At 47.0% G+C, this 13,249-nt stretch overlaps 1 protein-coding gene across 3 annotated transcripts in view; it reads left to right on the top strand.

The window, feature by feature from the left end:
• HCN2 (hyperpolarization activated cyclic nucleotide gated potassium and sodium channel 2) overlaps positions 1-12,697 on the top strand; it is a gene marked incomplete at its 5' end in the record, with an annotated part of 83,867 nt that extends 71,170 nt beyond the window's left edge. For all 3 annotated transcript variants that reach the window (XM_081958515.1, XM_081958514.1, XM_081958513.1), the window contains 5 exons: positions 689-907; positions 4,674-4,820; positions 5,997-6,237; positions 7,331-7,495; positions 10,490-12,697. In XM_081958515.1, coding sequence (XP_081814641.1) covers positions 689-907; positions 4,674-4,820; positions 5,997-6,237; positions 7,331-7,495; positions 10,490-11,520 — 1,803 coding nt within the window. In that variant the 3' untranslated portion in view covers positions 11,521-12,697. The remainder of the gene's footprint in view (positions 1-688; positions 908-4,673; positions 4,821-5,996; positions 6,238-7,330; positions 7,496-10,489) is intronic.
• Between the last annotated feature and the right edge of the window lie 552 nt (positions 12,698-13,249).

Genomic DNA, 13,249 nt, shown 5'->3' with positions numbered 1-13,249 from the left:
TTGCTTCTTGTTCTACCCTCAGGTGCCCTGGAGAATAGTTTGACTCCCTCTTCTTTGTGGCAACCCCTGAGATATTGGAAGATTGCTATCATGTCTCCCCTAGTCCTTCTTTCTCTTAAGCTAAACATACCCAGTTCCTGCAACCGTTCTTCATATGTTTTAGCCTCCAGTCCCCTAATCCTCTTTGTTGCTCTTCTCTGCACTCTTTCTAGAGTCTCCACATCTTTTTTACATCGTGGCGATCAAAACTGAATGCCGTATTCCAAGTGTGGCCTTACCAAGGCCTTATAAAGTGGTATTAACATTTCACATGTTCTTGATTCTATCCCTCTGTTGATGCAGCCTAGAACTGTGTTGGGTTTTTTGGCAGCTGCTGCACATGGCTGGCTCCTATTTAAATGGTTGTCCACTAAGACTCCAAGATCCCTCTCAATCACCAGGAGTTCTAGTCCCACCTTAGACACGAAAGCCAGCTTCCTGCGTCTTCTTCAGTTCCTTTGACCTCCCATCTCGGGTGTCACCCTTCCTAACCTATTTTCAGAAATCTGGATCTTTAAAAAAGAAAGAAAGATTGGACCTTGAAATAAACATTGGCCCAGGATGAGTTTTTAGAGAAACGGGCGTGGGTCTAATTCCCTTTGCAGGATAGTCTGTTTATAACTGGGGTTGTGTCATTTCTCCACCGCAGAACGATTCCTGGAGCGAGCTGTACTCCTTTGCGCTCTTCAAGTCCATGAGCCACATGCTCTGCATCGGATACGGGCGCCAGGCGCCAGAAAGCATGACCGACATCTGGCTGACGATGCTGAGTATGATCGTGGGAGCGACGTGTTACGCCATGTTCATCGGCCATGCCACGGCCCTCATCCAGTCCCTGGATTCCTCGCGGCGCCAGTATCAAGAAAAGGTACGAGAGATTTGGGGAGCGGTCTGCCTTTTTGAGTAGTTTCATTTTTCCTTCTCTTTGGTTCCTTTTTCTTTCCCATTCTTTATCTTTTCCCCCCTTCGATTTAGTTGCGTCCTATTCTCGGATACTGCCTGGACATGTCCCTGCAGTATTCTTGGCAAGGATTTTGAGAAATGGTTTGCCATTGGCTCTTTCCTGAGACTGAAACGGAGTGACTGGTCCAAGGACACCCAGCTGGTTTTCATGCCTAAGTAGAGACTAGAAACTCACTCATCTCCTGGTGATTGGCCCAAACTCACCCAGCCCGTTTTCATGCCTTAGACCCGTGGTGGCAAAGCTATGGCATGTGTGCCACAGGTGGCATGTACAGCCCTCTGCAGGCATGTGAACTGTCGCTCCAGCTCACCACCGCATGCAGGGGATGCGCAGGGGGTTGGGGGGGGGTAACGCCTCTCCCCGCAGGCCACCTTTGGCCCCAGGAGGCTGCAGGGAGGCCTACTAGGCCCAAAGCTTACATACATACATATATACATACAAACATACATATATATATTAATACACACTCACACACACACACACACACACACACACACACACATGTATGTATTGTGTCACAACCCCTAGTATGCCCAAATATGGGAGGGAGCATACTGCTTCCCTTTTCTGTCTTTCGGCTCACCCTAGGAGCCATCCAGGCAGAAAGCCATTTTTTTTAATGTTGCCTTGTTACATTTGTGTTGCATTTGTGCTGATAAATAAATAAAGGGAGACTAGTATAGATCTATTTCAAGCTATTTAGGTATGGCTAGCTGATGAGAGCTAAATAGCTTGAAATAGAGCTATACTAGTCTCTATTTATTTATCAGCACAAATGCAACACACACACACACACACACACACACATATTTTATCACAAGCTGCCATACTGGGGTCACATGTTGAAACAATATTGGCAAGTTTTTTAAAAGCTAGAGAAACCAGATTATGACAGCAATTATGAGGTAACGTCTGCCTGGGCAGAATAACTGGGAAACTCAAGAGGTGGGCAGCATTCTTGATTTGCCATTTTTCTCCAAATCAAGTTTCCCTCCTTTACTTTTTTGGGGACAACATTTTGGAGAGATCTTAGAATTTCTGATAATCTCACTGGAAGCAACGGTCACTTGACTTTGTCTCAGACCACTCCCCTCCCTGATTATCTGTAACAGACCTTGGGAGACAAGTGGGATTGGGGGGGGGATTGCCTAGAGCAGGAGTCTCCAAACCTGGCGACTTTAAGACCTGTGGACTTCAATTCCCAGAATTCCTCAGACAGCCATGCTGAGGAATCCTGGGAGTTGGAAGTCCCCAAGTCTTAAAGTTGGGAAAGTTTGGAGACCTCTGGCCCAGAGAACAATCAGAGAAGAGAAGAGGAGGGGGAGCCCAAAGCTGCATAACAGGCAAGAGAAACAAACTCAGAAAGGATCCTCCCTAACTTATCAGGCTCTAAAAAGAGACTGTGGGAGATCTGTACTTTCAGACTTGAAAGATTCTGTTAATCTAGTTCAAAAAATAAAGTAGAATTGGATCCAGAGGTGGCATTTAGGTGGTTCGGACTGGTTTGGGCGAACTGGTAGTAATACAATACAATACAATAGTAGAGTTGGAAGGGACCTTGGAGGTCTTCTAGTCCAACCCCCTGCCCAGGCAGGAAACCCTATACCGTTTCAGACAAATAGCTATCCAACATCTTCTTAAAGACTTCCAGTGTTGGGGCATTCACAACTTCTGAAGGCCTGTGGGTGGACTCACCCACCCCGGCTCTATGCCGTCCTATTTAGCCACACTTTTGAAGCCACATGCGTACATGCAAGTCGCGCAGGCAAGCAAAGCACAGGCGTGGAAGGCGCATGTGCTCCCGAAGTGAGCGTGTGCACATGGGTGGTGAAGCGGTAGTAAACACTTGTGAAACCCACCTCTGATTGGATCATCTGGTCATATTTCATGTCTGCTCTACCTGGGAAGGCTGATGTTTGGTAATACTCTGCCTAATATTCGTTTCTTTTCCTTATCTTTTTCATTAGCAGCAATTGTTCCCCTTTTCACTTGGATGGGCCCATAGACAAAAAAAAAAAATTTTCTAGAGGTTTGAGTAGAAGTAATCCTCAACGTACAACCACAGTTGAGCTCAAAACTCCCATGGCTAAGCAAGACAGTGGTGGATTTTTGCCCCCGTTACAATTTTTCTGGCCACGGTAGTTGTTAAGTGAAACATTGCAGGCGTTAAAGTTAGCGACACGGTTCTTAAATGAATCTGGCTTCCCCATTGACTTTGCTTGTCAGGAGGTCACCCAAGGGGATCCCATGAGCCCCCGGGGCACTGCAACCGTCATTAATGCAAGTCAGTTGCCAAGCATCTGAATTTTGATCACGTGACTAAACGGTCATGTGACTGAACGGTCATAAGTCGCATTTTTTCAGTGCCCTCGTAAACTTTGAATGATCCCAAAAGGAATGGTGGTAAGACAAAGTCTATGTGTATTTTGGACTCCGACTCGTGTCATCTGACTTGGCCTCTTGTTTTCTCTTTTTTTAGAGTAGCTACTTTTCGCTGTCTTTAGCGCTTTAGGCAGTGGTGAAATTCAAAAATTATACCTACCGGTTCTGTGGGCGTGGCTTGGTGGTCACGTGACCGAGTGGGCGTGGCTGCACAACCGACTCACACACAATGTAAAAGCAGCTGGACTTCACACAAAATGGCAACAAGCAGGAACCTCACGGAGTCACAGAGAGCTCAAAAACCAAGTATCAGACTTTTCACGAAAATAACCCAAAAGCTGCACAACTGACTCACACACACAATGTAAAAGCAGCTGGACTTCACACAAAAATGGCCCCTCCAACAAGCAGGAACCTCACAGACAATCGGGCACAGCTAATTGTCGCATAGCCTATTTAAAACTTTTTTTTACTACGGGGAATAGGTAGTAAAAAAAATCTATCTATCATCTATCTATCTATCTATCTATCTATCTATCTATCTATCTATCTATCTATATATATATATATATATATATATATATATATATATATATGTATATATATTTAAGTTCTAATCATTGTGGGGCACAGCTGATTGTTTGCACAGCTGATATCGGAACTGTTTTTTTTTTTTTTTTGTACTTTTTTAAGCATATTTTTTTACTACCGGTTCAAGCGAATCGGCCCGAACCGGTAGCCTTTCACTCCTGGTTTTAGGACAAGCCTCTTTCTCTGAGCCTGCTCCCTTTCTCCTTGGCTCCTGAGCAGTCAGCTCTTGCCAGCTGTGATGCAACAGAGCAGGGGTATCAAACTCAATTTCATTGAGGGCCACATCAGGGCTGTGGTTGACCTGGGGATGGAGGTGGGGGTGAGGCTGACTGGGTGGGTGGGGGTGGCCAGCCTGACGCCACTCACTGGGCGTGGCCAACTGGGTGGGTGTGGCCAGTTGGGTGGTTTGTGGCCAGCTTGACGCCACACCCCAAAACTGCTGGTATGCTTCCTCTTTGCATTGGGTGGACCGGGCAGAAGCGACATTGGTTGGCCCTTGCATTTTCCAGGACAGCCTTGCAGGCTGGATCTGATCACATTGTGGGCAGGATCCAGCCCCTGGGCCTTATGTTTGACACCCCTGCAATAGATTCATTTCTGACTTCGTTTGATTTCCCTTCCCTTTGCATTCACCAAGTGAGACATTCTGCTTAAACCCTCCCGGTTAATTTCTCCTTCACCTTCTTCCCCCCTGCAGTACAAGCAAGTGGAACAGTACATGTCCTTCCACAAACTCCCAGCTGACTTCCGGCAAAAGATACATGACTACTACGAGCATCGGTACCAGGGCAAAATGTTCGATGAGGACAGCATCCTTGAGGAGCTGAACGAGCCTCTGCGAGAGGTAAGTCTCATCCACACCCACAGAAGGGGATGGGCCATGAGAAGGTGGAGAAGCAAGGGGTAGTAGATCTTGGCTGAAGGTCTTCATTGTCCAATAGTGTGGAATTTAACAGAATAACAGAGTTGGAAGGGACCTTGGAGATCTTCTAGTCCAACCTCCCACCTCATGCAGGAAAGCGTATATTATTTCAGATGAATGGTTGTTAAATCTTTTCTTAAAAACCTCCAATGTTGGAGCATTCACAACTTTTGGAGACAAGTTGTTTCCCTGTTTAATTGTTCTGTCAGGAAATTTCTCCTTAGTTCTAAGTTGCTTCTCTCCTTGATTAGTTTCCATCCATTGCTTCTTGTCCTGCCTTCTGGTGCTTTGGAGAATAGTTTGACTCCCTCTTCTTTGTGGCAACCCCTGAGATATCGGAACACTGCTATCATGTTACCCCTAGTCCTTCTCTTTTTTAGACTAGGTTTATCCAGTCCCCGCAACCATGTATCAGGCTGAACTTGAAAATGGAGCCTCCATATCTTGTGGCAGCCTACCTTAGGCAAACTTTGCAGTGTTTTTGAAACTTGGCAATTATAAGATCTGTGAACTTTCAATTCCCAGAATTCCCCAGCTGACAGTGACTCCTGGGAGTTGAAGTCCACACAACTTAAAATTACAAGGTTGGGAAACACTGATGTAAGATTCCTACTTCCTACCTTAAAGTATCCCATACGCCAAAAAAATCGGGAGACACACAAAAGTTGGAGCCCACCCATTCTTAAGACAACTTGGTTTCCCCAAAACAGTACTGCGTCTGATTAATGAGCAAGTTGTCCTGTCTTGACCCAAAGGAACATTTAAGAAAAAGCTATTTTTGCGTAAGTCATGATGATCGTCAGAGTGTGTACCGTGTGACTACCATTTTGAGACAACCCAGGAGCAAACTGCAGTACACAGAGGTTTTGTCTTTCAAACAGTGGTTTATCTACAAGGCATATATACATACACGTACTAGGCAAAGTCAGGCAAGCAATCATCAACTACAGCACGGAAACACACACACAGAGAAACCTCCATCCCAGGCCTCCCTTATATAGACAGCCTCTTAAAGTGATAACCCTGCTGACTCATTCTCATTGCATCATCTCAGTTTACAGCCTTACTCGTCTTTATTGTGTGTCTGTCGCTCTCCAGGAGATCGTCAACTTCAACTGTCGCAAACTGGTGGCCTCCATGCCGCTCTTTGCCAACGCTGACCCCAATTTTGTCACAGCCATGCTCACCAAACTGAGATTCGAAGTCTTCCAGCCAGCGGACTACATCATCAGGGAAGGCACCATTGGGAAGAAGATGTACTTCATTCAACATGGGGTGGTCAGTGTCCTTACCAAAGGCAACAAAGAGATGAAGCTTTCAGATGGATCCTATTTTGGAGGTGAGATAAATGAAGTCTGTCTTCATTCATATCTGTAGCATTCTAAGGCAGAAGGACAGGTTTCCTTCCTGTTGTGGCCCACCAGTGGCCAGGGGAGCCGGCAGAAGAGTCGGACAGTGAGGAGGTTGGGGAGGAGCATGGGCCAGTCCTGGGGGCTGGGGAAGGCTCGTACAAGGGCTCTGAGTCGGAGGCAGACACAGGGTGGCGTCCATCTGGCAGTGGTCAGGTGCCTACAGAGCTAGTGAGGCAGAGGAACAGCTGGAGCCTCTTCCCAGTGTGCGCATGTGCAGAGCTGCCAGAGGAAAAGAACAACTCAGAAATCAGGGTCAATTGGTAGTAAAGTCACAGGTGGAAGGTGATTGGCTCCCTCCCATAGGAAATAAAAGAGGAGCGAAAGGGAAGTGGGCTTTTGCAGGAAACAATTCGTTCGGACAGTCGTTAGATTCGTTTCAGGAGTGTGAAGATCTGTCCGTGAATCTCGGAGACTCTGTGCCCAGTCTTTCCTTGCAAAGCACCTCATTTGGGAAAATATTTACGTGGCAGCTTTCCAAGCTAGATAAGGTCTGTAGTCATAAATATTCCTTTGAAAGCCTGTTTGCCAGGTTTTGCTGAATGCGAATGAGAGGAATTCACATTCGTTTAATAAAAGGGATTTTGTCGGGACCAGGACTCTGCCTAGGTCAGAACACCTTCCTAAAATGAGGTATTTTTGGCATTTGGAGAACGTAAGTTTGGTTCGCTTTCAAAATGGCTGCCGCAGAAGACTTGACTCCCTCCAAAATGTCTGTCGGGATAGGCATCAGCAGGTCCCAAACTGTCCAGAAGACAAAATAGCCCCAAATAATGTTTTAATCTTTGAGTTAAGGAAAGAAAAAGCAAAGAACTATATTTAAAATTGTGGAATGTATAGCAACCAGCTTGACTGGAAATAGTTGAAGGGGGAAAAAAAGACAAGATTGGTCCCAGTAGATATCTAAGTAGGCTTTGTGAAGGACAGGAAGAAGTTGGGTTTAACCTTACAAGGAATGTATGTATTCTTCTATCCTTAAGGGAGGAATTCATTTTTGAGTTCGCTTTTTCATCTTTTCTCCAGAGATTTGCCTCCTGACCAGAGGACGTCGAACTGCGAGTGTCCGCGCGGACACCTATTGTCGCTTGTATTCCCTCTCGGTGGACAATTTTAATGAGGTCCTAGAGGAATACCCCATGATGAGGCGGGCGTTCGAAACCGTTGCTCTGGATCGGCTGGATCGCATTGGTACGTCAGGAGAATTGGCATGGGGGTGGGAAGGGGAGGGGATGATGGGCCACAGTGTCGGTAAAAAAGGCATCCAAGATTTTATTCGGAAGATACGAGCTGCCCATTAAGAGGAATGGGTAGTCCTCAACTTACGAACCACAATTGAGCCCTAAATTTCTGCTGCTAAGCGAGACCTTTTGTTAAGGAAGCTTTGCCCCATTTTACAACCTTTCTTGCCACCGTTGTTAAGTGATACAGCTGTTAAGCAAGTCTGGCTTTCCCCCTTGACCTTGCTTGTCAGAAGTCGCAAAAGTGGATCCCATGACCCTAGGATACGGCAACGGTCATAAATATGAGACAGTTGCCAGAATGTCTGAACTGATCACATGACCATGGGGATGCTGTGATGGTCTTAAGTGTGCGAAAATGAACATGTCACTTTTTTCGATGCCATTGTAATGGTTCAAATGGTCACTGAACAAGTGCTTGTAAGTTGAAGACTACCTGCATTCAAGATGTTTCGGGTTTTTGAGCCCCTCTCATCCACGAATTGTCCCATCTCATGTGTGAAACCATTTGTTTTAAGCGCTTTGAAAACACGTTTGTTTTTTATATATAAAGTGTTTTTTTTTTCATTTTCATCACATATAACCCACATGTATACTATTACATAGCCAACATTGTATTGTATTATTAAATGTTTATATTGATTTGTCTTGCCATCAACTCCCAAAAACAATTATTGGCTCTTCTGCTCTCCATACACCATACTTGTACCTTCTCCATCTCTTCCTTCTCCCTCTCTCCTCCTCCTCCCTACCTCCTTTCTTCCCTCTGTCCCCCTTCTCTTCTCTACTTCCCCTTCCTCTCTCCTTCTCCTCTCTCTCCTTTCCACTCCTCCTTTCTCTCCTCCTCTTTCCCTTCCCACCCCCTCTCCTATCCCTCTCTTCTTCCCTTACCTCTCTCCTCTATTCCACACTCTTCATCTCATTTACCTGGTGTATTTCAGCTTCTGAGCGAGCTCCATTTTTTGTTGATGGTATTTATAATTCCTTTTCAATATACATATTTAATTTTAACATATATCTTCCTCCTTCTTTAAAAAAAATAGGACAAAAAAGTATGCAAATATAGTAATAATAATTTTAATAATAATAATAATAATTTTATTTGATTAGCCGCAACCCTCTCCCGAAGGACTCGGGGCGGCGTACAATCAAAACGGATAAAAAACACATAAGACAAACATATATACAAAAAGAACAGAGACATATACATATGTGCATGGAGGAGAGTTGACTTATAAGTGAAAGACAATTAAAAACACAATTTAAAATCCCCTAAATAAAATTACTAAATTAAAAAAAACCATCAGGAGCGTTACGAAGTTATGGTTGAGCCAGGCCAGCTATTTGGAAAAGGTGGGTCTTGAGCTTAACACGGAAGGAGCGGAGGTCAGTAGTGGTCCTAATATCCGGGGGAAGGTCATTCCACAGGGCTGGGCCCGCCACAGAGAAGGCTCTGCTCCTAGGCACCGCCCCATGGCACTGTCTGGTGGACGGCACCTGGAGAAGTCCCTCTCTGTGCGAGCGGATGGGTCGTAGGGATGTATGGGGCAGAATACGATCCCGCAGGTAACTAGGTCCTGAGCCATGGAGCGCTTAATTGTGTAATTGTGCTTTGTTTGTTTGTTTGTTTGTTTGATGACCCTGGGCAGTTTGAATATCTCAAAAGTCAGACCCCCAATTTTAAAACCTTCTTCCCAGTGATCGTTAAGTGAGTACCACGGTCGTTATAAATGAACCCATGCTTTGGTTGTGCCAAAAAACTGGAAGTAAATGATGTTTTTCGGCAAAAGGCATCGTAAAACATGGTCAGGGGATGGCGAGATACTGCAAACAGCCGTAAATTCACCCCAGTTGGAACTTTGAAACTCAGTTGTAAGATTCCACCACCCCCACCCCAGTAGATCCATCCTAACTTCAAACAGTCACTAAGTGACTGGTCGTAAGTCAAGGACTATCTGTCGTTTTCCATGGGTATGGGAAGTGCTTGCAATGGTGTCAGTAGGCCTGGATGCCCATGAAGATTCTCAGTTATTCAGGACATGGTTGTCCGAAAGTGCTTTTTCCAAAGGCAACTGGACTTTCTTTGCTTTTTCTTGAAGACATTTTGCTTCTCATCCAAGAAGCTTCCTCGGTTCTCACTGAATGGTGAAGAGTGGAAGGGTTTATATACCTTGCAGTCATCAAAAAAGGTGTTGAGACTCTAGAAAGAGTGCAGAGAAGAGCAACAAAGAGGATTAGGGGACTGGAGGCTAAAACATGAAGAACAGTTGGGTATATTTAGTTTAATGAGAAGAAGGACTAGTGGAGACATGATAGCAGTCTTCCGATATCTCAGGGATTGCCACAAAGAAGAGGGAGTCAAGCTATTCTCCAAGGCACCTGAGGGCAGGAGAAGAAGCAATGGGTGGAAACTAACCAAGGAGAGAAGCAAGCTAGAACTGAGGAGAAATTTCCTGACAGTTAGAACAATTAATCAGTGGAACAACTTTCCTCCAGAAGTTGTGAATGCCCCAACACTGGAAGTCTTTAAGAAGATGTTGGATAGCCATTTGTCACAAGCGGTGTAGGGTTTCCTGCCTAAGCAGGGGGTTGGATTAGAAGACCCCCAAGGTCCCTTCCAACTCTTCTCTTCTCTTCTCTTCTCTTCTCTTCTCTTCTCTTCTCTTCTCTTCTATTCTATTCTATTCTATTCTATTCTATTCCGTTTGGTTGTTAGCACTCTCTGAGGCCTCAACCATTCTCTGAGAGAATGCTAAGGACCAGATGACTGCAAAGAAATAAATCCTTCCGTTCACCATCGTTCGCTCAGAACTGAAGAAGCTTCTTGGACGAGAAGCGGAAGGGCCTCAAGGAAAAAACAAAGTCCAGTTGCCTTTTGAAAATGCACCTTTGGGAGGGTGGCTTGGATGCAAGTAAAATCACCCCTTCTTGTCTTCTCTTGCAGGGAAGAAGAACTCCATTCTCCTGCACAAGGTGCAGCACGACCTCAATTCGGGCGTCTTCAACAACCAGGAGAACGAGATCATCCAGGAGATCGTCAAGTATGACCGGGAGATGGTTCAACAGGCCGAATTCCAACAGCATAACCCCATTTATACCCCAGTTCAGCCCCAGGTCACCTCAGCGATCGCCACCCTCCAGCAGGCCGTGGCGATGAGCTTCTGCCCGCAGATGACCAGCCCGCTGGTCGGCCCAATCAGCCTCGGGTCCCCACGGATGGTACGCCGGCTCCAGTACCAAGGAGGTCTCCCCGGGGCCTTCGCCATCTCGCCAGCCTTGCTCCAGCAGCACCACCAACAGCAGCAGCTGAACCTACAACAGCAGCAGCAGCAACAACTGGGTGGCCCGATGTTCCAGAACATGCCGCGGCCCCCGCAGCCGAACGTCCCACTCCAGCAGCAGCCCCCACCTCCCCAGCCTCCAATGGCCGCTTCCGCCGGCCCTTTCGCCTCCGTAGTGTCCAGCCCCTCTTCCCAGAGCCCTCACACAAGCCGGACGTTCCCATACGGGGGTGCCAAGGGTCAGTCGGGGTCCCAGCTCTCGCTAACTCAGCAGAAGCCGCCCGGCTCACCGCAGCGGCTGGCGGCTCACAAGAGCACCCAGGCTCTTCACACAAGCAGTCTCAGCCAGGAGACTCGGCCTCTTTCGGCCTCCCAGCCCTCCCTCCCCCACGGCGTCCCTCAAACGCCGAGCCAGAGCCCGCCGTCTTCGGCTCCCGAGTCCAACGCTTCGATCGCCACAGGGCAGGGGGCCTCGCCGTCGTCGCCCGCCATTTCGACCCAGAATGCCGGTAACACCCCACCAGCTGCGTCGCGGCCGGCGCCCCGGGTCCCCCACCAGATGACCATGGCTGTCGCGTACCCTGGGACAGCTGCCTCGGGCATTCAACAGGACCCGAGTGGTACCCGCAAGGATTCCATCATTAGCGCCCCCGATACGGACTCAGCAAAGTCTAGGCTTCCATCCAATTTGTGACCCTGCAGGTGGGGGTGTCTGGTAGAGCTGGGAGGGTAGGAATCCCCTCCCCCATCGCCCTAGCTGTGGGGCAGCATGAACTGGCAAGGGGGCAGTTCTGCGGCACCCCTCTTGGCTCTCTTTCTGTCATGCTGACCATCACTTGCTCTGCGGGGAAGGAGCGCCCCAGATCCGCGCAGTCGTGTGCTTAACCAGGTGGGGCTGGGGCACATGGGATCCGGTGTCAGGGAAGCTCGGCGGGACTTCTGCCTCTGCAGGAGGAGCGATGCGTGTGAAGTGGGTTTTTTTTCCTAGCCAGGAGACAGGGTGTGCCAGGGACGAAGGAGCCACCCGTCCCATCCTCTTCCTCACCAAAGTTTGGCTCCTGTCTGGCTGTCATCTCCATCCCGCCTCACCCTGCTGTGTCCATTCCGTGGAAAGCCATATCTAGATTCTCATGCAATTTAATCCGGTGTGTGTAAGATATATACATACTTATAGATATAAATATATATATATATATATATATACACATATATATAAAATACCGAGAGAGAAATTATATATATATTTAGGAGTTAAACCGCATACGCAATGCCTTATCCGCCACGCTCCATGCTGAACCCAAAGGGGAAGAGACCTGTTGAGGAGACAATTGAGGAAGAACGGTGTGGAAGGGCGTGAACCAACGTTTGCTTATCCCTAGAACAGTGTTTCTTAACCTTGGTTGCTTTAAACCGTGTGGACTTCAACTCCCAGAATTCCCCCAGCCAGCATAGGAAAGTCAGCAGGCGGAATTCTGGGAATTGAAGTCCACAAATGCTACAAATGTGTTTCCCTGAAAATAATAAGACAGGGTCTTATTTTCTTTTGACGCCCCCCCTCCCCCAAAAATAAGCGCTTGGCCTTATTTTGGGGGAGGTCTTATTATTTTTGAGGTGCAGGAGGCAGCGAGCGTGGCCACCTCATGGAGGCTGCTGTGTTGCAATATTTGGAGGGGAGGGCTTATTTTAGCGCATGTGCTCAAAAGCCCAAATGGGCTTATTATCCGGGGAGGTCTTGTTTTCGGGGAAAGAGAGTAGTTGGGGAATTCTGGAAGTCCAGACAATAGAGGACCAAAAGTATGTTCACGCTCAGGATTAAAGCTGCCATTTTGTGGAGTTTCACGCTCGTTTCTATTAAGTGCCCGATCAGTTTGCATTTTGCTTCCCCGGAGTAGTCCCTTACAGGTAGTCCTCCCCTTACAAATATTTGTACAAGGACCTCAGAAAAAGTGACTTACGACCGGTCCCCGACATTATGACCTGCATTACGTCATCCCTGGATTCACTGCACGACTGCAGTTAATAATACTCCAAAAAAAAAATTGATCCGGTGACATGATGACTCGCTTAACAACCGCATCGCCTTGTCGTTTTTTTTTTTTTGGTTGTAAGTCGAGGAATTGCCTGTAAGGTGGTTTCCTCCCCCCCCCTTTTTTCCCTATGGTGCCTTCTTCTGTGGATCCCGCCTTTCACTTGGTGGGATTGGGGTAAAGTTACAGAGATCATTAATCACAGATCCCCTGCTTTTAGGTTGCCTTCAGAAGTTGTGGGAAGTTCATCACTGGTGGCTTTCAAGGAGAGACTGGACTGCCATCTGTCAGAAATGGTGTAGAGCAGGGGTATCCAAACTTGGGAACTTTAAGACTTGTGGACTTCAAATTCTAATAAACAAATACGTAGATAAAAACAAAAGGAAGCAAAGCTGA

The sequence above is a fragment of the Natrix helvetica genome, assembly GCF_964273705.1.
Source record: "Natrix helvetica genome assembly, chromosome: 1".
NCBI lineage: Eukaryota > Metazoa > Chordata > Lepidosauria > Squamata > Natricidae > Natrix > Natrix helvetica.
Note: the sequence above shows the minus strand (reverse complement) of the source record. Positions and strands in the feature narration are given on the sequence as shown.